We start from the raw sequence: 26,580 nt of genomic DNA, 5'->3' as shown, positions 1-26,580 counted from the left end.
TAGCGCAAAATCTGGTGCAGCTGTGAATAATAACCAATCAGCTTCCAGTTTTTTTCATCAAAGCATAATTGAACAAACCAAAGTTAAAAGCTGATTGGCTACAGCTGCACGAGATTTTGCACTCTTGGTAAATAAACCCCACTGAGCCTAAAGGTGGTCATCGATGATTAGTTTTTTTCATTCAGCCAGAAAAAACAAAGTGCCTTGAAAAAGTATTCATACCCCTTGAAATTTTCCACATTTCCACACAAAGTGGCACATAATTGTGCAATAGAAGGAAAATGATAAATGGTTTTCAAAATATTTTACAAATAAATATGTGAAAAGCGTGGCGTAAATTTGTATTCAGCCCCCCCAGCCCCTGAGTCAATACTTTATAGAACCACCTTTCACTGCAATTACAGCTGCAATTCTTTTTGGGGATGTCTCTACCAGCTTTGCACATCTAGAGAGTGACATTTTTGCCCATTCTTCTTTGCAAAATAGCTCAAGCTCTGTCAGACTGGATGGAGAGCATCTGTGAACAGCAATTTTCTTGCCACAGATTCTTAATTGGATTTAGGTCTGGACTTTGACTGTGCTATTCTAACACAAGAATATGCTTTGATCTAAAAAATTCCATTGTAGCTCTGGCTGTATGTTTAGGGCCGTTTTCCTGCTGGAAGGTGAACCCTCACCCCACTCTCAAGTCTTTTTGCAGACTCGAACAGGTTTTCTTCCAAGATTGCCCTGTATTTGGCGCCAACCATCTTCTCATCAACTCTGACCAGCTTCCCTGTCCCTGCTGAAGAAATGCATCCCCACATGATGCTGCCAGCACTATGTTTCACGGTGGGGACGGTGTGTTCAGGTTGATGAGCACTGTTCGTTTTCCGCCACACATAGCATCTTGCATTTTGGCTAAGAAGTTTAATTTTGGTCTCATCTGACCAGAGCACCTTCTTCCACATGTTTGCTGTGTCCCCCCACATGGCTTCTCACAAATTGCAAACAGGACCTCTTATGGCTTTCTTTCAAAAATGGCTTTTTTCTTACCACTCTTCCAGGCCAGATTTGTAGGCGTGCACGACTAATAGTTGTCCTGTGGACAGATTCTTCTACCTGAGCTTTGGATTTCTGTAGCTCCTCTAGAGTTACCATGGGCCTCTTGGCTGCTTCTCTGATTAATGCTCTCCTTGCCTGGCCTGTCAGTTTAGGTGGACGGCCATGTCTTGGTAGGCTTACAGTTTTGCCATACTCTTTATATTTTCAGATGGTGGATTGAGCAGTGCTCCATGAGATGTTCAAAGCTTGGGATATTTTTTTTATAACCTAACCTGCTTTAAATTTCTCCACAACTTTATCCCTGACCTGTCTGTGTTCTTTGGCCTTCATAATGCTGTTTTGTTCACGAATAAGCCTCTGGAGGGCTTCACAGAACAGCTGTATTTATACTGAGATTGAATTACACACATGTAGACTATTTAGGTAACTTCTGAAGGCAATTGGTTCCACTAGATTTTAGTTAGGGGTATCAGAGTACAGGGGGCTCAATACAAATCAAGGAAGGTCAGCGTGGAATGCAGATGAAGGGTGGAAGTGATGTCAACGACCGGAACTGATGATCAAGGATGATGACGCGTTGCGGAGCATGCGCTCCATCTTTAGGCCATGGTGAAGCCATCTTGAAGATGGTATTTAAGGGCATAAGGGGCGGATCATTGCCGAATTCATCGTACTATAGGGGATACTATACAGATGCCAAGAACAGAGGCATCAAGTGAAGGGACAGATGAAGCCCTGGGAGCCTGGAAAAGTGCTTGGAAGCCGGTTCACAGCCACCATCTATTGTAGTCCGGGACCACTACTGATAACCATTATCTTTCCTACAAATGCCTAAGATCATTCATATTTTGTGAGTGCTATTGCTTTTGTTTATTAAACTGGTTTTTAATACTACACCCAGATGGAGCTTGTTTTCTCCCTTCCTTGATTTCTTTGAGTCATCTCCTGCTCTCATAACAACCTGCCTTAGTGGACATTTAGAGACCTTAACAGGTCCTGGACTATTTACCTTGATATATCCTTTGATTATGGTCACCTAATAATGCTCAATTGTTTTGTTTTGCAAGACTGAATACAAATGCACACCACACTTCAGATATTTGTAAAACATTTTGAAAACCATTTATCATTTTCCTTCCATTTCACAATTATGTGCCACTTTGTATTGGTTTTTCACATAAAATCCCAATAAAATACATTTTTTTTTTTGGTTGTAACACGACAAAATGTGGAAAATTCCAAGTAGTATGAATACTTTTTTAAGGCACTGTATTCCTTCATACACACAAGCAAGGTAGATGAAGGCACCCCCCTGTTCAGGGCATTGTATTCTGCCATTGTATTTTCAAAACACGCTACAGCCATTGTCTGACACAAGTTTTCCAACATCCTTGTTCTACAAAAGTGAACCTAACAACCGACTTCTGTCGAACAGGAACAGCTACACAAGAATCGAAATTTGTTTGGTCCATGCTTGAACCAGATGAATTTCAATCTACCCATGGCGAGTTTAATGTTCTGCTTTCAGGGGCTAATTATAAAATAAAGGGTGGAGAAGAATTTACAGTATAAATTATAAAAAAAAGGTAAAAGAAATGTAAATTTGTAACAATCTTATATACCCAATTCTTCTAGGTTTAACATTGGCTTGTTACATGTTGGAACACAGTTATGTGGGTACAGACTACAAAAAAATTAAGGAAGGCATAGGAACCACAATGCTGTTAAAGTACAACTAAAGGCAAAACCTTTTTCTTTTTTTTTTTTTTTTTTAAGGTGGAGAGAAATTAGAACCCCCGTCTCTGGCCCCATTAGGGAGATTCATCCTCTCTATTTGTCCTGCTTACCAATATTATCAAAAGTGAAAGTAAAAGAAAATCCCAAATTTTGGGTTGACAGAGCAGGAATAGAAGGGAAATCTTCCACTAGGGATGACCTTGCTGCCACCCTGGGATTCCCTCCTTTTGTTGTTTGTTCCAAAAGTCATGGCAAGATGAACTGGTAGGTGGAGGGGGCCCTCGTTAAGAAGGGATTTCCTCTCACTTTCTGTTTTAGCTATGGGACAGGAAGTGAAGGGAAATCTCCCCTATGGGACACAGATGGGCAAAAAAAAAAAAAAACTGTAGTACAATGTCCCCAAAAACACAGCATTAGCAGGATCAGTCCCGGCACCTGCCAGAACCTGTGTTTAGCCCCTATGCTAAACTGCAGGATTAGCAAGATCAGGCCTGATCTCTGCTCGCACTAGCAGGTAATTTTTTTTTGTAGTGGTTCAAGCAGTCCCTGACAGCCAGGTGCTCTTTTTCCCGTGAGTCGCACTAGGTACCTATAAAATTTAGTGGCCAAAATGTCCAACGAAAGGTACACTAGTGAAGGATGCTGAGCATTTCAGATAAGAGTGAAGGGGAAGCCTCAAGGACAGAATCTGCCTCAGAATACGAACCTGTAGAGAGCAGCGGCACCCTGACAGATAGCTCAAATGATGGAGTAGAGGTCCCTGATAAAGTCAGGCATATGCCACCCCATTCACAGGTTGCTGAGGTGTTACAATTGCATGATGATTCTCATATACAGCAGAGTGCCAGTACTAGTGCCGCTCTACCTTTTGATGCTCATTTTGTGTGAAGATATGCTGGATAAGCCATAGAGATCCAAAATGTAGTGGAGGTCAAGCAAAATAGACTGATGGACAAAGAAGTAACCAAATAGTGATTTCACTAGATCAATTAAATTGAGCCATCCTTAATACATGTGTATGGTTATAGAGTGTCCTGGTCAGGAAAGGAGCAGCTGATTATTATTATTATTATTATACAGGATTTATATAGTGCCAACAGTTTGCGCAGAGCTTTACAAAATGAAGGTAGACATTACAGTTACAATACAATTTGATACCAGAGGAAACAGAGGGCCCTGCTCGTTAGAGTTTACAATCTAGCTGATGTAATCCAAAGGAGGACAATAAGATGTGAAGGCTGCCTATGGATGTAAATCCGCTTTCATATATGGATAGACACACCTCTCTCATACATAAAGCCACTTGAAGCTGGTATGCTTCCATGCAGGTGAGCATCAATAATGCAGGTGCAGAAAGCTGGCACATATCTCATGAATGGTGCAGTGAAGATAGCAACATTTCATTCCATCAGTACAGAGTATAGTCCCTCTTGTCAAGGTATAAGAGAATAGTATACTTATCAGTCCATAGTACAGAGAAACATCATAGATCCAGGTGTTACCAAAGACCCTGCCTGACAAGTTTTGTCGGCCCCCCTCCCCAGCTGCATCAGAGGCTGATATCAAGTTTGAGTCCATCTGGCTTTTTAAAGACTCAAGATTGCGCCGCGGATGAAGTGTGCATGCGCTGTGTGTGCTGACGTCATGATGCACGCACATGATGTCACATGCGCGCGTCATGATGTCAGCACGCACCATGCATGTGAATGGCGTTTCCCATAGCAATTAATCCGTTCCAGAGGTCAGAAAAAAGTAAATGCTACTAGAATACCTTATGAGTTATTTTATCAAGTCATGTGGTATTTTAATAGTGACAACCATGTGTTAATGTTTCAGCTGTCAGCGGGGTTCCCCACTGATAGCTGAATGTAAAAGAATTGCCGTCAATTAAAAAAATAAACGGCGTGGGGTCCCCCCTCCCATCCATACCAAGTCCTTCGGGTCTGGTATGGAATTTGAGGGGAACTCCTGCGCCAAAATTTTAAGAAAACTGGTGTGGGGGTCCCCCCCAAAATCCATACCAGACCCACTGGGGAACATAATCCCTAGCAGTAGTACAAGAGAGCTGTGCTATCTGAGCCGCCTGAAAGGTGCTGTTTTTTAAATGTAATTACTGTTTTGTTTTTTTTTCTTCACCATAGCTCAGATATTCAGCTGTCACTTTCCACCCAGCTAAAAGAGAGAGTTTTCTTTTAGTTTATTTCTCCAAGTTAAAAGACACAATGCTTCCTTTTAGTTTCTTAAAAGAAACAAAGTTTCCTTTAACTCTGAGGAAAGCGACAGCTAATCCTGTGAGCTATAGTGAAGAAAAGCCAGCAATTGCATTTAAAAATCAGCATCGACATACTCTTCGTGTTGCAAAAAAAATTAGTACAAAATTCGTAAACCGAGGCATTATTTTCAGTGTATTTTCATACGTAAACTGAAAATTACATTAACCAAGGCATTCGTAAACCGAGGTACCACTGTATATGGAATTACACCCCAAAATACATTCCGCTACTTCTCCCAAGTATGGGGTGTATTTTGGGGTGTAATTCCACATATACTCATGGCATGTGTAAGCAATAAACCATGACAACTTTGTGTAAAGTTTTTTTCCAAAAACTTGTTTAAAAAAATAAATAAATCTTCCATAGACTCAAGATGCCTTTCAGCAGACAGCATAGGGTGTTTACTTTCCGAAAAGGGGTCTTTTGGGGGTGGTTTTACTGCCCTGGCATTCTAGCACCTCAAGAAATGTGATAGGCAGTCAGAAAGTAAAAGCTGTGTAATTTCCAGTATCCATACCATAGTTCGTAGATGCTATAACCTTCACACAAACTAATTAATATACACTTATTGAGATTTTTGATTTACCAAAGATATGTAGCAAAATACATTTTGACCTAAATTTATGATGAACTTTGAGTTTATTGGATATTTTTTATAACAGAAATGAGAAAATAATGGGGTTTTTTTTCAAAATGTTCAGCACGCTGTTAACCCTTTGATCACTCCAGATGTTAACCCATTCCTGCCCAGTGCCATTTGTGCAGTGTCAGTGCTTTTTATTAGCACTGATCATTGTATTAGTGTTACTGGAGATGTCAGTTGCAGTTAGTTCCCATCCAGTGTCAGAATGCCTGCCACAGTTCTGCTATAAATTGCTGATCGCTGCAATTACTAGTATAAAAAAAAAAAATTCCAGTATATATACACCGCCATTTGTAGATGCTATAACTTTCATGTAAACCAATTAATATACATTAAGTTTGTTTGTTATTTTTTTGTTTACAAACAGTTCTATTTTGCAAAAGTAGACTGTAAGACAACAGTACAGTGTCAAGAGATACTTACAGCAAAAACAAGGCACTTTTAAAAAGTACAATACAGAAAAGTATACTAATATAAGAAAGGAGGAAATAGAAAGTAGAAAAAAAAAGATTGCAAGTACATGAAAACGTAGACAATTAAATAGGTTGAATGTTACATCTGTCAACAGTATATGCCAGTCAATCTTCACATGGGATGTTGTTAATCATGCAATAAATGTCTATAATCCTTCCATGATTCCCATTTTTTTTATCAAGGAAGGTATAATGAATACGCTCCATGAGCATTACAGCATCAACTCTGTGCAAAACGGAGGTTAAGGGTACAGTATTGGACTTCCAATGTGAGGCCACAGCCCACAAAGTGGCAATACAAATAGTATGTATCAGTCTCATAATGAAATCAGAGACCCCCGGAATAGGAGCCCAGAATAAACAGGTCTGTATAGACAGTCGTACTGGGATACTTGCCAATGAGGCAGCCACCTCAGATAACTTGCACCAAATCAAAGATGTGGTCGGGAAATCCCAAAATATATGAACCAAAGTACTTGTGAGGCCACAGCCACGGAAACATAAAGGGGATGTTTGTGGGAACAATACATGTAGTCTTGATGGAGTATAATACCATCTGGTTAAGACCTTAAGGGCAGTCCCACGAACAGAAAGATCTAGAACTCCTGCATATGTTATCCACCATGGAATCCCAGTCCTCATCTGAAAGAGTGATACCACTATCCTCCTCCCATTTTTGTCTATATAGAGGGGGCATAGGAGAAAGACAGATCAAAAATTGGTGATAAAGATCAGAAATAAGACCCCCTACCCCTAGGAGAGTCTCAGCTGATGAGTTCAAAAAATGAAATTGGAGAAGAGGGTATAAGACCAAAATGTGAATTTAAAAAATGTCTAATCTGTTGATAGCGATGATATTCACGAAGAGGAACGTCAAAAAACATGCGCAGCATATCAAAAGTAATAGAAGATCCTCCTCTTTGAAAATCAGATAATCTAATAAAAGATTAATCATACCACCAACGAAACGTTTGAGGGGAGGAAAAAGCTGCAATGAAAGTAGGATCACCAAAAAATTAAACACCTGGAGGAACAGAAGAGACCAGATTTAATCTAAATTTGTATTTGGACAAAAGTGTCAGTGAATGTGTCACTATGGAGTTATGAAATGTACATGTTTGTTATTTTAATTAAAAAACAAATATCATTTAGTAACACTTTAAGGTAAAAAACCTTTTATGTGCAGCTTTCCCCCAGCACCCCCTAAATACTTACCTGAGCCCAATCTTAATTCAGCACTGCTCCCTGTCTTCCTCCTCACTGGACTCATTTGGAGCAGCAGGAGCCATTGGCAAACAAACCAAAGAACCAAACAAACATGCTAACCCAAACAGCATCCTGCAAAACCATACTATCGGCAGAAGAGGTCACCATGCTTGTCCCCTGGACTGTTCAAAAACACAAAAATAGAGTCAGACCTCTAAAAGGTGGCCTCTGAGAGCAGTACCCAGGAACCGCTCAGACCACAACCAAGGTGTCAGGGTCCTACCTTTCCTCAGACCTTGTGCTGCTCCATGTGTTGGCATCCATCTTAGGTGTCTGCAAAGCATTGTGGGATCCTTTATGCTTTCAGCCCTCTGCGGCTCCTCCCCCAGGAGGTGGCGGCTTATCACATATAAGTCTGCTGTTTGTGGCTGTCCATTGCATTCGTGTCCTGTCTGTTGCACGACAGCAAGCTCCTGTTTAGCTACTCATTGCTTTCCTGGATACCGACTCGGCTTTGGCTAAGACTCCTCCTGGCTTCTGACCCCGGCTCTGGCGACCATTCCTCCTGGCTCCTGATCCCGGCTCTGGCGACGATTCTTCCTGGTTCTTGACCCCGGCTTTGGCTACGATTTCCGCTGTTGGACTTGCACAGACTCGTGTCTTATTTTTATAGTAATAAACCTACCTTAATTGCACCTCCTTGTGTGTCTGGCTCCTCGCTCCCTGACACTACACGAATGCCATGAATCCTGACGGTGCAGGTAAACCCCCGCTCCCTATGTTGGTTGCCAGTCTTTATCAGAAGGATCTCTTGTTGGCTCAGTTCGCTCAGAACTTTGCAGACGTTGCTTGCACGCACATCGCACCTTGCTCCTGGTGCTATTAGGCCGGTTGTCACTCCTGTGGTCGCTCCGGTTGTTGCGCCTACCTCCGCATCTGCTGCCGCACCTGCGGTGCCCAGAGGTATGACTGGTTCAGCCCCCCTTCCACAGCGCTTTGGGGGTGAACCGAGTTAGTGTCAGGGTTTCCTTAACCAAGTGGGCATATATTTTGAATTGATACCCCACGCTTTTCCTACTGAGAGGTCAAAGGTGGGCTTCCTAATCTCGCTGATCTCGGACAAGGCCTTGGCAAATCCCTTATGGGAGAACAATAACCCTGTGATTCACGAGTTTGCCGGTTTTGTTGCCTCCTTCCGTACGGTATTTGATGTGCCTGCTCGCTCCACCTCTGCTGCTAAGTTGCACATGTCCATGCATCAGGGTTCATGAACCGTTGCCAAGTACGCCATAGAATTTGGTACCCTGGCAGCAGAGGCGGGTTGGAACAATGAGGCTCTGGTGGCTGCTTTCTCTCGTGGTCTCTCAGAGGCGTTGAAGGACGAGATTGCAGCCAAAGAACTACCTGTGGAGCTCGAAGCACTCATTTCCTTCCTAATTCTGATTGACACCAGGCTCAGGGAGAGGCCTTCACTTAAGGAGCATCTGCAGAGGCCTCCTAACTGATTGGCGCCTACGTTTTCTGCCCCACCCGTTCCTCCCTCTCCTCCTACGCCTCCTGGGGATGGCTTGTCTGGCGGTGAGCCCATGCAGCTGGGGTTTGCTCGCCTTTCCGAGGGGGAGCGGGCCTCTCGGCGTCGGGAGGGTCGCTGCCTGTACTGTGGTCTCAGTGGGCATTTGCAGCAGTCCTGTCCGGTCCGTCCGGGAAACGCTTGCACCTGAGATCCTGTCGGGGGCAGATCTTGGGTGGAGTTTCCTTGTCCCCGGTTTCCCGCAAAGAGAAACCGCTAATCACCATTGTCCGCTCTTGGGCGGAAGGCTCGGTGACGGCCCAGGCGTTGGTAGACTCTGGTGCTGGCGGGTTGTTTATGGACAGTTCGTTTGCTGCCCAGTACTCCATTCCTCTGCAGGCTCGAGTTACTCCATTGGTCCTCGAGGCGATAGATGGCAGGCCCCTGCAACCGCCGCAGGTTACCCACGAGACCCTGCCGGTAGAAGTAGCTATTGGGGCTGTTCACAGGGAGTTGGCCTGTTTCCAGGTAATTTCTTCCCCGCACTACTCCATGGTTTTGGGATATCCCTGGCTTCAGAAGCACAATCCGACCTTTGATTGGCGGTCGGCCGAGATTCTCTCGTGGTCTCCACAGAGTGGGGCTAGTTGCATCCGTGGACCTGTTAAGGTGTTGTGTGCCTCCTCGGACTCTGTGTTGCCCACTGACTATGGAGAGTACCTGGACGTGTTTGACAAGGTGCGCGCCAGTGCTCTGCCTCCTCATCGTCCATACGATTGTGCCATAACCTTACAACCCGGTGCCACTCCTCCGCATGGCAGGGTGTATCCTCTTTCGGTTGCGGAGAATCAGGCCATGGAGGAGTACGTTGCGGATGCGCTTTCCCGGGGGCACATTCGCAAGTCTACTTCTCCAGCAGGAGCTGGCTTTTTCTTCGTGAAAAAGAAGGGCGGTGAATTGAGGCCTTGCATTGATTTTAGGGGTCTCAATCGAATCACAATTAAGAATGCTTATCCAATTCCGTTGATAACCGAGTTGTTCGACCGCCTCAAGGGAGCAACGATCTTTACTAAATTCGACCTTAGGGCTGCGTACAACCTCGTACGGATCAAGGAGGGCGACGAGTGGAAGACCGCGTTCAACACCAGAACCGGCCACTATGAATCCCTGGTTATGCCCTTCGGGTTGTGTAACGCGCCCGCGGTCTTTCAGGAGTTCATTAATGATGCCTTTCGTGACTTGTTGCAGCAGTGCGTGGTGGTTTACTTGGACGACATTCTGGTTTACTCTGCGTCCATGGAGTCTCATGTCCAGGATGTTAAGTGAGTGCTGCAACGATTACGTGAGAACGAGCTTTTCTGTAAGCTTGAGAAATGTGAATTTCACCGATCCCAGGTCGCCTTTTTGGGCTACATCATTTCCGCTGTGGGATTTTCCATGGACCCTCAGAAGGTTTCGGCGGTTCTGCTGTGGCCTCGTCCCAGTGGTCTTTGGTCCATTCAGCACTTTTTGGGATTCACCAACTATTATTGGAAGTTTATCAGGAACTTCTCCACGCTGGCCAAGCCTCTCTCAGATCTGACCAAGAAAGGCAGTAATCCCCACGAGTGGTCATCCGAGGCCATCTTAGCTCTGAAATCCCCCTTCGCTTCGGCTCCGATACTGTCTCATCCCAATCCTGGGTTGCCTTTTGTCCTTGAGGTTGATGCATCTGAGACGGGAGTAAGCGCCCTCCTGTCTCAGCATCAGTTGCCCGATGGACCCCTACTTCCCTGTGGGTTCTACTCCAGGAAGCTTTCCTCCGCAGAATGCAACTACCAGATTGGAGACAGGGAGTTGTTGGCCATTATTCAGGCTCTCAAGGAATGGAGGCACCTGCTCAAGGGTTCTGCAGTTCCGGTTCTCATTCTCACTGACCACAAGAACCTGACGTATCTCTCGGAAGCTAAGAGGTTGACGCCCAGTCAGGCCAGATGGGCTCTGTTCTTGTCGCGTTCTAACTATGTGGTCTCCTATTTGCCTGGCTCTAAGAATGTCAGGGCTGATGCCTTGTCGTGGCAATACTCTGAGCTGTCCAGGGAGGACTCTGAGCCGACCTCGGTCATACTTCCAGATCAGATCCTGGCTGCCATTCGTTCCAGTCTGAATTCTCCCCTTGGGGAGCAGATTTTGGCAGCTCAAACTGATGCTCCCTCTGAGAGACCAGCTGGTAGATGTTTCGTACCTGAAGGATTGCGCATCTGCTTGCTGCATACCTACCATAATGCCAAGACTGCCGGTCATCCAGGGTAGAACCAGTTGTTCTGGGTCGTTTCTCATTTATTCGGACATCGCCTCATATGTAGCGGCATGTTCTGTCTGTGCCCAGAATAAAACTCCTCTGCATCTTCCATTGGGCCTTCTGCAACCCATTCCCAATGGGGAGCGTCCCTGGTCACACCTGGGCATGGATTTTATTGTAGACCTCCCTGCGTCTCGAGGCTATACGGTCATTCTTATGGTCATTGATCGTTTCTCCAAGATGTGCCATTGTGTTCCGTTCAAGAAATTGCTGACTGCGCAAGAACTGGCTACGGTTTTCACCAGGGAGATCTTTCGCTACCATGGGTTACCTAAGGTGATTGTCTCGGACCGTGGGAGCCAGTTTGTGTCCAGGTTCTGGCACGCCTTCTGCTCCCAGTTGGGTATAAAGCTCTCCTTTTCTTCGGCCTACCACCCGCAGTCCAATGGGGCTGCGGAGCGTTCCAACCAGGCCCTGGAACAATTCCTTCGCTGCTATATCTCTGGCTATCAATACAATTGTGTCGATCTCCTGCCATGGGCAGAGTTTGCTAGGAACTCGGCTGTCAACTCCTCCTCCGAGATGTCTCCCTTCATGGCCAACTATGGGTTCCAACCCGCTGTATTGCCTGAGTTGTTCTCGCCACAGGACATTCCGGCTGTGGATAACCATCTTGCTGCCCTGCGTTCCTCGTGGGGGCAGATCCAGAGGTCCTTGAAGGACTCTGCTCAGCGCCAGAAGCTCCAGGCTGATCGTAGACAGTTGCCCGCTCCTTCATATCAGGTCGGAGATCGGGTGTGGTTGTCCACTCGTAACCTCAATCTTCGGGTGCCCGCACCGAAACTGTTTTGTTGGTCCTTTCCGCATCCTCCGCAGGGTGAACCCGGTTGCCTATGCCCTTGCTCTTCCTCCTGGGATGCGTATCCCCAATCTCTTCCACGTATCCCTGTTGAAGCCTCTGGTCTGTAATCGTATGAGGTGAGCCGCATCCTGGACTCTCGGTTGGTCCGTGGTCAGGTGCAGTTCCTGGTCCATTGGCGTGGTTATGGTCCCAAGGAGCGTTCCTGGGTTCCTTCCGCGGATGTTCATGATCCTGCCCTCCTCTGCGCTTTTCACGCCCGCTTTCCACAGAAGCCTTATGTTGAGCCGCGGAGGGGGAGGGGCCCTTGAGGAGGTACTGTCGAGGTCCTACCTTTCCTCAGACCTTGTGCTGCTCCATGTGCTGGCATCCATCTTAGGTGTCTGCAAAGCACTGTGGCATCCTTTATGCTTTCAGCCCTCTGCAGCTCCTCCCCCAGGAGGTGGCGGCTTATCACATATAAGTCTGTTGTTTGTGGCTGTCCATTGCATTTGTGTCCTGTCTGTTGCACAACAGCAAGCACCTGTTTAGCTAATCATTGCTTTCCTGGATACCGACTCGGCTTTGGCTAAGACTCCTCCTGGCTTCTGACCCCGGCTCTGGCGACCATTCTTCCTGGCTCCTGATCCCGGCTCTGGTGACGATTCCTCCTGGCTCTTGACCCCAGCTTTGGCTACGATTTCCGCTGTTGGACTTGCATAGACTCTTGTCTTATTTTTAGATTAATAAACCTACCTTTAAATGCACCTCCTTGTGTGTCTGGCTCCATGCTCCCTGACACAAGGAGTGCAAGCCAACTCCTCAGGCTGCAAAGGCGGAGGACAAAAATTGACACCCTGTTGGAAGGAAAGAAGAAGACTGACCAAGAACACCTTAACCCTGTGCGAAAAACATGAAGGGAGAGTTACTGGACAAGGCTAATAAGGTGGACAACTGCCAAGCAGAAGAGATAGCCATCAAAAAGCTAACTTTCTGAGAGAGTAAGCATGGGAATATCCCAAATGCTATCAAAAGGAGGCTCCTGATGAACCAGTAACACCAAAGTCCCCCTTGTGGCAATGGAGAATGCACAGTGAATGTTACATAGTGAACTCCATGGAAAAAGGTGCAAATCAGGGAGTGCGTGGCCAAGGGACGATGAAAGAAAACAGCAAGGGCAGACCTAACAATTGATATCACTCAAGGCAAGCAATGTCTGTTGAAGAAGGGCTGGCACCAAGCCACCAAGAAGTAGGAGAAACTCTAAGAGCCTCCCACCAACAAGATATAAGCTCTCCAGATGCGATAAAACATCTCTTCCAAGAGGAAGATTTACCAGGACCATCTGAATCACTGAGCCAGACAATCCCTTGCCTCTTAGAACCTGTCAATAACCAGCCAGCAAAGACAGACAGTAAGGTAGGAGGAAGACTGTACCCTGAGACAGAAGGTACCACCAGGGAGAGCCACACCACATCGGCGTACCACTGACGATGGGGCCTGTCTGCAGTCACCTGAATGACCGGAATTCCTGTGGTCTCTATCCTGTGTAGTAGACGAGTAATCAGCTTAAGAGGAGGAAAAGCCTAAAGGAGATGGCACTGATCCCACGGTGCCACCAGCGCATCTGCCTCATCCACCAGAGAATCCCTCATACTCACCACAAACCACGGAACTTCCCCGTGGAGGCAGGACACTGGAAGATCCACCTCTGACATTCCTCAGTGAAGACAGAGCTGTTGGAATACCTCTGGGTACAGGGACCATGCCCCCTGATCCGACGTCTGCGAACAAAGCCACCCAGCACAGACCATAAAACATCTCCAGCATTGCTGCTGCACTAGCCATACCACTGTGGGGACTGACATAGGCCTGTGCTTCTCAACCTTTTTTCAGTCAAGGCACCCTTTAAAATTATGCACAATCTTGAGGCACCCCATTCTAAAATGTAAAAAACTAAATAGTCTTACATAACGCAGAAACATATACACAAGTAGAAATATCAAGCATAGGCAAGCGCTGGAACTATAAAGCAGCTAACACCAAGGTATAGGTAACAACTCCTTATGGATAAATATATAAATAAATATATAGAAAGTGAAGCGCTAAAATTAGTCAATGATATTATAGTGAAAATAAAATGCAAAGTCAATCTGACATATAGCGAAAATGAAAAAAAAATGATCAGTGGAACAGTCAAGTGCAGCATATAAAAATCAAATATAAAAAAATGTTCAATAAAACATTCAATAAATGTGAAACAGTAAAGCTCAGCATAAAAGTGAGAATATATAAAGTCCATAAAATATCAGTGGAGTAAGAGCTATAAATATAAATGATAGGGACCTGCCTCCCCAATCTCTATATTAAAGTACCTAAAGTGCCTTATAGCTATAAATTCTCTTTGTTGTATTACCACACAAAATATGTGCCCAACTTCATACAAGAAAAGCGTTACACCCATTAAAAAAAGGTGTATCTACAATTAACCACTTGTTTCTCCCCCCCTCCCTTAAAAATTCCACACAGGACTGATGCAAGGGGCATTTGAAGTGAACCCAACCTATCTTTTGTGTATAAACCAAAATCTTACAATTTTTGTGTGTCCTTGCAAAAACACGCATTGCAACTAAACACTACACCACCTATCTTGTAGCTCCTTTTTTCTACTGCTCTATGAAAAGAGATAATTTGTGTCCACGATAATAATTATTAATATATATATATATATATATATATATATATACACACATACACACACACACACACATACACTTCGCTCCTGGTTCTCCTCCTATCGCAGCGCTCCTTCAGTGTTACCTATAATGCTGCTACCTCCCCTTCACTCCCTCTCTCTGTTGGGGTCCCTCAAGGTTCTGTCCTCAGACCCCTCCTCTTCTCCATCTACACCCCCTCCTTTGGCCAATTGATAAACTCCCACGGCTTCAACCACCATCTCTATGCCAACGACACACAAATCTATCTTTCTACCCCTCATCTCACCCCCTCAGTCTCCAATCGCATCACCAGCCTACTAAGTGACATTTCGGACTGGATGTCACTCCACTTCCTCAAACTCAACCTTTCCAAAACGGAGCTCCTAGTATTCCCCCCAGCCCCTGCCCACCCCCCTAGACTTCTCCATCAAGATCAACAACACCATCATCAGTCCCACCCCTCACGCTAGGGTTCTAGGTGTAATCCTAGACTCCAATCTGTTCTTTCAGCCTCAGGTCCAATCACTGACAAACTCATGTAGACTTCACCTCCGCAACATCTCCAAGATACAACCGTTCCTAACCTCGGAAACCACTAAGAAACTCATTCACTCCCTTATTATATCACGCCTTGACTGCTGTAACTCCCTCTTCACTGGCCTACCTCATCGCAGGCTATCCCCACTCCAGTCCATCATGAATGCTGCTGCCAGACTCATTCATCTTACTAACCACTCTGTATCTGCCACCCCTCTCTGCCAATCCCTCCACTGGCTCCCAATTGCCCAACAGATAAAATTCAAAACACTAACACTGAAGTATAAAGCCGTTCATAACACTGCCCCTAATTACATCACCGACCTTGTCTCTAAATACCACCCAAACCGTACTCTCCGCTCCTTGCTCCTACTCTCTAGCTCCCTTGTCTCCTCCTCCCATGCCAGTCTCCAGGATTTCTCAAGGGCTTCACCCATCCTCTGGAACTCCCTACCCCAATCTATCAGGCTATCGCCTACTCTGCTCACTTTTAGGCGCACTCTGAAACCTCATCTCTTCAGGGAAGCCTACCCCGACCCCAGCTAATACTGGAATCCTCTACTCTTCCTACCACTCCATCCCCCACAGCTAATTACCTCTTGTACCACTATCCCCTCCCTCCTAGATTGTAAGCTTCAAGGAGCAGGGCCCTCTAATCCCTCTTGCATTGAACTGTATTGTTACTGAACTGTCTCCCTCCATAATGTAAAGCGCTGAGCAAACGGTCGGCGCTATATAATAATAATAATATTCATATTCGGGTGCCAACACCAAAAATTCAGGATGCATTTGGCAGAGAACCGATGCAGATAATTTAAAAAGGAAATAATTTTATATGGCTGGCATTTTTGCGTAGAAGTCTATGGGACACGGTTTAGTATGGAAGTCTATGGGACGTGGCTTTACATTGAAGTCACTAGGGGGAATTTTTGCAATGAAGTCAATAGGATGCAAATTTGCACTGAAGTCTATGGGACATTATCGGCACCTTTTTTTTTTCTTTCGGCAAAATGGTGATAACCCTATCTTTGGCTGACAATTTTCGGAGGTTGATGTATCAGTGCATCCTTAGCTCATATCATTTTAACCAAGTAGCACCTGCAGCAGGTGTATCAAAAAAGAGCTGCACCATTAGCCACAATCCACAGTTTCATGGGGTATATCATAGCACATGATACACTTAACTGCTGCAATCATCGCTTCATATCAATAAATTTAGCACTCTTCTTTTGTGGAAAAGTCTGGAAAAAATTATATCTTGACATTATATGCAAAGTCCTTCACCTCCCTGGCCCTCCACAAGATAGTGTCTCTGTTCTTGTAATGAAGGAGCTTCACAAGTACCGATCTAGGTAGCCCCCCTGGTGGCAAAAATCTAAGGGGCACCCAGTGGACCCTTTCTATGTCAAATAAAAGGGGGAAATGCATCTTTTTTTAAAAGTACCAAAACGCCATTTCTGCATAAAATCTGCAATATTATTGCCTTCACTATGTTTAGGGAGGCCAACAATATGAATATTATTTCTCTGCGGACAATTTTCGAAATCCAGCAACGTAGAATCTTGTGCAGCAACTTTCCACTTAATGATTTAAATATCTTACTTCATAAGAGTTATATCATCTTCTACCCCACTTACTCTGCCTTCTAATACAGTTGTGCATTTGCACACTTTTGAAGTTTATATTTCAAAAATGAAAAGTCCTGTTTAATGCTCTTTAACTGCTCAAACATCTCAGACACAGAATTTGTAAGTAATAATGGCAGACAGTTCCTTTCTCAAAGATAACACCTCCACTGATGATATGTCAGAAATAGCAGAAAGGTCATGAGTTTTCACTGTTGCTGGTGTCCTAGGCATTGAACCCATTTTAGGTGATCCACTGAGCTGGCTGGGTCCTTTTAAATGGAAAACGATTGAGGATTAAAGATAACTTAGCTTGGTGCTGTGAGCCTGTTGCACCCTGTGCTGCAGTATGGGCAAACCACCTTAACTTCACTGCTGCTTCATTACTCCGGTTCTTAACCCCACGCTGTGGGAGAGAACCGGCAACATCTTAAGCTGCCACAGCCTCTCCCTTTTTGCTTGTAATATTGGCCAAATATAGGACATTATCAGTCCTTCGCAGCAGCAAAGCCCTTCTGAGCTCAGAAGTTCTAATCTTTATATTGCCCAACCATCAGCTCTAATACGTCCACAGGAGAGCAGGAAGCGAGCTGCTTCTACCCTCCCACACCTGCTTCAACTTACAGTTCTCTGCTCTCTGCACAATCAGCCTCCAAGTGCAGCTGAGCTCTCATTCTCCCACCTTGGGAGACTCGGCTGCACAGGCCTGGAAGGAATCCCACTCACCAGCTCAGGACACCAACTGTATAAAGAAAGTAATGACCACCCCAACCCAGAACCAGCCCTTGCAGTAAGGTGTACATGAAAGGGCAACACACATCACAAACAAAAGGTTTCCCAAAACAAGTGTGTTGGGAAACCTTTTGTTTGTGATGGTAAGTACCAGCCAGCCTACAAAACAACCAGATTGACCCAAACAATTCCCATTAAAAACAAAGGGTTTTATTTGTACACATTTGCACAAATATGTGTAAGCCACAGTGCCCACATCAAGGCTCCTCTGTACACTGCTGTCCCAACTCTAGAATAATGACAGGTGCCTAGAGGGAGCTCACCCTTCTTTAAAGGCACAGGGATGCACGTGACCATCAGCAAGGGCCCAATGGCAGCTGAAGGCATCCAGTGCATCCCAGCACCCAATTAAACCAACTGTACAAAAAAGTGACCACAACCCCAACCCAGAAAGAGCCCTTTCAGTAAGGTGCACATGGAAGGGCAACACACATCACAAACAAAAGATTTCCCAGCACACTTGCCAGCCTGTAAAACCAAATGAGGTTGCAACATAGGCAAAGAAGAAGTGTTGCAGGCTACAGCAGGGAAGTCCAACATCGCAGAAACAGGGGAGATATACAACAGTACCATCCCCGCTTATGATTACTCCGCACCCGAGATCTGCTTAACTTCACACTGACCTGTAATGGAGATCTTCAGAGAAGGGTGATGACAGGAACAAGAAAATCTATTTGACAAGTGGTCTCAGAAAGGAAATGTGGAGGGCATTGGGAATCATGTTAAAAACAAAAGATTTTATTTGCAAACATATGCATAAGCCGTAGTGCACACATGAAGGCTCCACTGTATACTGTGGTCCCAACTATTTATATGCTTATGCATATATCTGCAAATGTGAAACCCTGTTTTTAAGGTGAATTGTTAGACAGGTCAAATTGGTTGTTTTACAGGCTGGCTTGTAAGGGTGTTGGGCTCAGGACACCACCAGAGGAAAGACGGGATGCCAGAGCGCAAGAAGAGCTACATGCACCCGTTCACATCAGCGCTGGTTCATGCCTTACTCCATATTTTTATCATTCTTCTCAGCAAGAGTTCAACCCATTTCCATACATTAAAAGCATCTGCTTCATCTTGACCACATGACTAGTGACAAATTTTCAAGCCTGCTCTAATATGTGGAGACTAACCCACCAGAAGAAAAGGCAAACAGGCTTAGGCACCTCAGGCACACACAGGAACCAAAAGAAGAAAAAGATCTGCTAAACAGGCTAAAGTTTAGGGCAGGCACCAGACAGGTGAGAATTAAAGGAAGAGTAAAGGATGCAATCTGGAAGGTTGCTTGGGCACCAGACACAAGCTCTTTTAAAAAGGCTCAGCCCTTTGAAGAGGCGCTTGGCGATGATGTCACTGGCCTCACATTGGCCAAGACTCCCAAAAGTGCTGCAGGCTAAAAGAAAGGGCAAATCCAAGATCGCAGAAATGGGAGATATGCGATAGTACCATCCCGCTTGCAAAGATTCTCCACCCCAGATCTGCTTAACATTGTACTGATAGGGGAGATCTTTGGAGAAGGGCGATGACCGGAACTAGAAAATCTATTGATGACAAGTGGTCTCAGAAGGGAAAATGACAGGTCAAATGGAGTTTGTAGCCTACTGCATCAAGTTGTCTAAGGACTATAAAGGGTTTGATGAACTGCAGGGCGAATATTGTTGAGGGTTCATGAAGTAGGATTTGACTGGTTGAAAGCCAGACCCTGTGAAAGAGTAGATGTTTGAGAATCAATTGACAATCCAAAGCAGTTTGTTTTTTTTTTGTTTTTTTTACTTCAAGACTGCCTGATGTAAGTTCTTGAAAACCTCTGCACAGATGGAGTTGAAGGTTCACAGCTTTGCACTGCTGCTTAAAGTAAAGAACAAAATGGGAACAGGAAATGATATAAAAGGATGACAGCCAAGCACAGTTATGAAAGGGAACTAGCTGTATAGAGCAAACTAAGCCCAGGATGAGATGTTGACTCAATTGTCCGGATGGACAGATATGAAGGTGCAAAGGTATCATTCAATGTTTTGATTGACCATTTCAGTCTGCCCATTAGACTGAGGATGAAAGGCAGAACAACAGTCCAGTTTGATTGCAAAGCAGCTAGCCAGAGCGCTCCAAAAGAGGTTCATAAATTGAATGCCTCTGTCCAAGACAATGTGCGAGGGCATTCCATGGAGACAAAAGGGTGGAGGCCAGGGTTCAGGGAGTGGAGTTAGGCAACACATTTTGGAAAACCTGTCCACTACTACCCAGATAGGGGTGGAGCCAGCTGAGGAAGGAAGGTTGTGAAGAAATTTCATGTAAATACAGTGCCAAGGTTCAGCTGGGATTTGCAGGGGTTGAAGGAGGGAAGCTGGGGCAGAATTTGTAGACTTGTATTAAACACAAAAAGTGCATGCCTGAATATACTCTTTGAAGTACTTACAAATATGGGGCCACCAGTAGTAATTCTAAAAAATATCACTAGTATGCTGTACACCCAGATGTCCAGAAAACACAGAGTCATGTGAGCAGTTTGGGCTGCAGGTTAGACACTGCAAACATCCTCCCAGGTGGAGTGCTGAGAACGAATGGTGGCTTAAATTTTACGAGGAGGAATAACAGGGACATGGCTAATGTGATTCTCTTAATCAGCAATATCAAGAGACCTGAACAAGGCACCAAGTCGAAAGGTGAACTTGAAAATAAATTGAGCAAAGAAAAGGGCCTGCGTCTATAAGGGATTCAGGTGTCCGGATGATTTCATATACTGAATATTTTTGTGACCAGTGTAGATGGTGATGCAATGTACATTACAGATGTCTCAATTTTTGCAGGGCAAGTTTGATAGCCAAAAGCTCCAGGTCCCTGATGGTGTAGTTACTATCTGAATTTGAAAACTTCTCAAAGAACAGCTCTCAACCCAACAGAGCAATAATTAATTTCCAAGGAAAAGGACTAGGTGATGTCAGGATATTGGATAATAGAGGTGAAAAAAAGGGCCCCCTTGGGTCTGTGGAAAGCTTTGATTACTCCATGGGGCCTGATTCTTGTGACAGCAACTTTTTGGGTCAGGGCCATGATAGGAGTCACGAGGCTGGCATAGTCAAGGATAGACTGGCAATAACTATAGGTGAACTCCAAAAAATGTTGTGCCACTTTAAGTATGGATGGCTGCAGCCAGTCGGAAACAACCTGAAGTTTGGTTGGATTGAAGAGTAAACCGTGATCTGCGACTGTAACCGTGATCTGCGATATGGTGACAATGGGAGGAAAAGTCTGGGGAGCAGATAAAGATGTCATTCAGGTATACTATGACGGAGGTCAAGGAAGACATAAGCCCCTCTGAGATCCAATTTTGAAAAGATTCTAGCACCCAAGTATCAAAGGGCTCCAAAATCAGAAATAGAGGGTACCGATTCTTAACAGTGATGGAACTGAGACCTCTGTAGTCAATAGAAGATCGTAGCGACACATACTACTTTTCAACAAAGTAAAACCCAGCCCCAGTGGGAGAATTGGATTTTCCGATTAAACCCTTTTGCTAATTCTTGAACATGGCCTGTGTCTCGGGGATGCAATAAGCTGTACAGCAGAGATAAACACATTTGAAAATAATGTAATATTTTGTTACATAAATGTAGTACTATATTCCTTTTTTTTGCCCTTTGAGAACTGCATATGCTAGGCATTGCCTGCCTCTAATACATATCGCTCACTTGTAATGTTACTATTAATCTAGTAAATCAGTGTCATGATGGGAAATTATCAGATTGGTACTCATATTAAGTTCCAGTTTTCGTTGCATAATCACAGCTACGGTCTCTTAAATATTACCTGCATGTAAAATATCTTCTTTCTTCATGGGAGCCATCATGTCTTCCTCTCACGGGATTGTCCCACTCTATTCCTAGCCAAAGTCCTAAAAAAAACATAACTTTATCAAGAATAACAATACTTAAGAATGTTCACTCAAATACAAAATAAGAATATTAGCAAAATTAATAAATTGAAACCACACTTCTCTCATTATTGCATGTGCCTCAACATTTACAGATTTGTCATGTGTAATGATTACAAAAAATTTACATTTTTTACCTGGTAAAAAAGCTTACTAAATTCATAAAATTTGGCATTCATGCAGTCACATTTTCCCTTTTTCTAAGAAACTTAGTACACAATACCTGTAAATCTTTACATTATGGCTAAACAATTACTCCCTAACCACAAAATATCTGCCCTATCTTGTGGTGTACGTACATACACACACTATACAGATAGGTCCATATATATTTGCACACAGGCACAATTTTTTTTTTTTTTCAGGTATTTACCAAAACATATTCATGCTATAGTTATATAATTGTTATAGGCTGAAAGTGCACACTCTCAGGTTTAATTTGAGGGAATTTAGGAATTACAGCTCTTAAGAGTAACCAGCCCCACCCCCTTTTTCAACGGACCAAAAGTAATTGGACAATTGAATCAAAAGCGGTTTCATGGCCAGGTGTGGGCTACTCCTTCATTTCTTCATCAATTAAGCAGGTAAAAGGTCTGGAGTTGATTCTAAGTGTGGTATTTGCATTTGGAATCTATTGCTGTGAACCTACATCATGCGTTCAAACGAGCTGTCCATGCAAGTGAAACAGGCCATTGTAAGGCTTCAGAAACAAAACAAATCCAGAGAGATAGCAGCAACATTACGAGTGGCCAAATCAACAGTTTGGTACATTTTGAGTAAGAAGAACACACTGGTGAGCTCAGCAACATAAAAAGGCATGGACGTCCATGGAAGACAACAGTGATGGATGACCGCAGGATCCTCTCTATGGTAAAGAAAAACCCATTCACGACATCCAGACAAGTGAAGGACAATCTCCAGGAGGTGGGCGTATCATTGTCAAAGTCTACAATCAAGAGAAGACTTCACAAGAGCAAATACAGAGGGTTCACCACAAGGTGCAAACCATTCATAAGCCTGAAGAATAGAAAAGCCAGATTAGACTTTGCCAAAAAACATCTAAACAAGCTAGAAAAGTTCTGGAAAAGAATTCTTTGGACGGATGAAACTAAGATTTACCTGTACCAGAATGATAGGAAGAAACAAATGTGGAGAAGGCTTGGAACAGCTCATGATCCAAAGCACACAGGGTCATCTGTAAAACATGGTGGAGGCAATGTGATGTTATGGGCATGCATGGCTTCCAGTGGCACTGGGTCATTCATGTTTATTGATGATGTGACAGAAGACAGAAGCAGCCGGATGAATTCTGCAGTGTTTAGAGATATGTCAGCCCAGATTCAGCCAAATGCAGTTAAGTTGATTGGACAGCACTTCACAGTACAGCTGGACAATGATCCAAAACACACTTAAAGGAAACGCCAGAGCTATTGAAGGAAAAGAAGTGGCATTCTGCAATGGCCAAGTCAATCACCTGATCTCAACCCAATTAAGCATGCATTTCATTTGCTGAAGGCAAAACTAAAGGCAGAAAGACACACTAACAAAGAACAACTGAAGACAGCTGCAAAGCATAAAGGAGGAAACCCAGTTTTTGGTAATGTCCATGGGTTCCAGACTTCAGGCCGTCATTGCCAGTAAAAGATTCTCAACAAAATATTAAAAATGAACATTTTATTTATGATTACATCCATTTATTCAATTACATTTGAGCCCCTGAAAATGCAGGGACTGTGTATAAAAATGGTTGCAGTTCCTAAAATTTGTACTTGATATTTATGTTTAACCACTTGAATTAAAGCTGAAAGTCTACACTTCAAATTCAATTGGATTGTTTCGTTTTAATTTATTTTTGTGGCATACAGAGTATGAAAATTGTGTCCAAATATATATGGACCTAACTGTATATACACTACATTGCCAAAAGTATTTGGACACCCCTCCTAATCATTAAATGCAGGTGTTCCAATTACCTCCATGGCCACAGGTGTATAAAATCAAGCACCTAGGCATGCAGACTGCTTCTACAAACATTTGTGAAAGAATGGGTTGCTCTCAGGAGCTCAGTGAATTCAAGTGTGGTACCATGATGGGTTGCCTCCTGTGCAATAACTTCATCTGTAAAATTTCCTTATTACTAAATATTCCATGGTCAACTGTTAGTGGTATTTTAAAAAGTGGAAGCAAATGGGAACAACAGTAACTCAGCCCCGAGCAGCTGCATCCAAGTCTTGCATCACCAAGTGCAATGCAGAATGTCAGATACAGTGGTGTGAAGCACGCCGACACTGGACTTTAGAGCAGTGGAGACAGGTTCTCTGGAGTGACCAATCACGCTTCTCTGTCTGGCAATCCGATGGACGTGTCTGGGTTTGGTAGTTGCCAGGAGAACGGTACTTGCCTGACTGCATTGTAACAAGTGTAAAGTTTGGTGGGGGGGGAATATGGGGTGGCGTTGTCTTTCAGGGGTTGGGCTTGGTCCCTTAATTCCAGTGAACGGAATTCTGAAGGCATCAGCATAGCAAGACATTTTGGACAATTTCATGTTCCCAACTTCGTGGGAACAGTTTGGGGATGGCCCCTACCTGTTCCAACATGACTGCGCACCAGTGTACAAAGTAAAGTCCATAGAGACATGGATGAGCGATTTTGGGGTGGAGGAACTTGACTGGCCTGCACAGAGTCCTGACCTCAATCCAACAGAACACCTTTGGGATGAATTTGAGCGGAGACTGCAAGCCAGGCTCTCTCGTCTGACATCAGTGCCTGATCTCACAAATGCGCTTCCGGAAGAATGGTCAAACATTCCCATAGGCACACTCCTAAACCTTGTGGACAGCCTTCCCAGAAGAGTTGAAGCTGTTATAGCTGCAAAGGGTGGGCCAACTCAATATTGAATCCTACAGACTAAGACTGAGATGCCATTAAAGTTCATGTGCGTGTAAAGGCAGGGGTTCCAATACCTTTTGCAATATAGTGTATTTATTTATTTTGCGCTGTTTATTTATATTTATATTTATCACATTTTGTGTTCATCACATTGCACAGCAGCAGGATAGATCCTGTAGTAGTGTTTTTCACTTGGCGCAGGAAGAATTTTTAGTTTTTTGTTTGCAGGGGTTATATATTTACATATATTGTTCGCCTGTTTATTTGATCTTGCAGCCATGGATTTATTCAGTTTTGTTTCTCAAAAAAGGGTGAATGTGGAAGATATCTTTTCACAAAATATAGAGAACACTGATTTGTCTAAGGATTTTAGAATATTAAAAAATTCTTTGGACAAACAGGTGAGAGCGTGGTGGGATGTAGTGGCACTTGAAAAATATATCAAAGAAGGGATTACCCCAAGGAGGCTTAGATGGGAAGTTGCTCCCAGTGATGGTCTTGTGGGTAAAGAGTTGGATGAAGAGTGGTTTTCATTTTTCAACCATGTTGAGAAAAAACTTATGGAATTAATTGTACAAAGAAGAAAAAGGAAACTTAATATTTTGGAAGAAAAAATTTATAATCTAAAGGAGAAAATGGCCCCTTTTAATGAATCGATGGATTTTAAGGAAAAGGCAAAACAAACTCAAGAATATATAAACAAAGTAGATGAGGACACAAAAAAGAAGAAAATTAAGAAATATGGCAGAGATATACAAGATTATAAATCCCAAAATGTTTATAAGTGGCAGGATGATAATAGTAAGGGAACTGATGACTCTAGAAATTCTTCAGTTGAGGGGGATACTAAAGATCATGTTTCTAATTTGGGACCATCTGGACTAAAGATTAAAACAGCTACAGCTGCTTTCTCTAAAAATGTCCAAAAGAATTCTTCCCCCAGGAAGAATATTGATGAGAATCCATCTTCTAACTATGGGGTGCCCACATACAATAGATTTGCCTCTAATGGGATCCCCATATAATTACCAAAATGAGGGAAAGGTTTTTCCAAGAGGAGGCTTTGTGGGACCGCCATGGAGAGGGGGGAACCAAAGGGGAGCTTACAATTGGAGAGGGAGAGGGGGCCAAACAGAGGGGGGAGGGGTGGATGGAAACCACCTCCAAATTATCAAAATTATCAAAATTACCAGGACCCAAACTATCAGGATCCTTATTGGGGAGGAAGAAACACAGGGGATGTAGAGGAGGTAAAAGGAAAAAGGAAAAGGTCAATGTAAATAAAGGAATTTTCAATTTAAGTGATTATATTTTAAAAGAATTGAGGGTCTTAGCATTAGGTTTGAAGTATGCACCCGATAAAAAATTAAATAAATTGGAGACGTATATAGATCTTCATAGATTTATTAGAAAATTAAATTTAAAAAAGTATTGGAGTAAAAATTCCAAACAGAATGTTATTGACTCTCATAAGGGTGGAATAATGAGTAATGATGGGAATGAAGGGGTTTATAAGCACACTAATTTGAGGAACAAGTCTGTGTTCAACCCAAAAGTGGGAAATAATTGCTGTATAGATGCATTCAAAAAGATGGTAGAATATGATTTAGAGGTACTATCCGTTCCAAATAAGAGGATGAAGCATGATTTAATCAGAGGAATCCAACAATTAGAAAAAAATAATAATATTGTAATAAGATCAGCGGATAAAGGGGGAGGGGTGGTGGTGTTGAATAGGAATGATTATTATGAAGAACAGAATAGATTGGTGGGTGATGAAAGTACCTATGAGAAATAGAGGGGTAACCTTATAAAAAGCTACAAAAATAAATTAATAAAATTAGTGAAAAGAGGTGAAAAAGAAGGTTTTCTAAATAAAAAAGAAGCGAGATATTTGGTACCAAAAGCACCTGTTACACCTGTTATATACCAACTACCCAAGATTCATAAAAGTTTATTAAAACCACCTGGAAGACCCATCATCAATGGGATTGACTCACTGTTTTCGAGACTAGGGGAATATGTGGATGAATTCCTGCAACCCCTGGTGTCATGTTTTCCATCTTATTTGAAGGATAGTGGTGATT

General features: G+C 43.6%; 1 protein-coding gene across 3 annotated transcripts in view; it reads right to left on the bottom strand.

Annotated features, from left to right (window-relative positions):
* Positions 1–26,580, bottom strand: part of TBCE (tubulin folding cofactor E) — a 505,807-nt gene that overhangs the window by 390,392 nt on the left and 88,835 nt on the right. For all 3 annotated transcript variants that reach the window (XM_089690000.1, XM_089690001.1, XM_089690002.1), the window contains exon 3: positions 21,481–21,565. In XM_089690000.1, the coding sequence (XP_089546126.1) occupies positions 21,481–21,565 (85 nt within the window). The remainder of the gene's footprint in view (positions 1–21,480; positions 21,566–26,580) is intronic.

Source organism: Staurois parvus, unplaced genomic scaffold (assembly GCF_062004578.1).
Source record: "Staurois parvus isolate SC_StPar_1 unplaced genomic scaffold, SC_StPar_1.0 ptg000509l, whole genome shotgun sequence".
In the NCBI taxonomy this organism is placed as follows: Eukaryota; Metazoa; Chordata; class Amphibia; order Anura; family Ranidae; genus Staurois; species Staurois parvus.
Note: the sequence above shows the minus strand (reverse complement) of the source record. Positions and strands in the feature narration are given on the sequence as shown.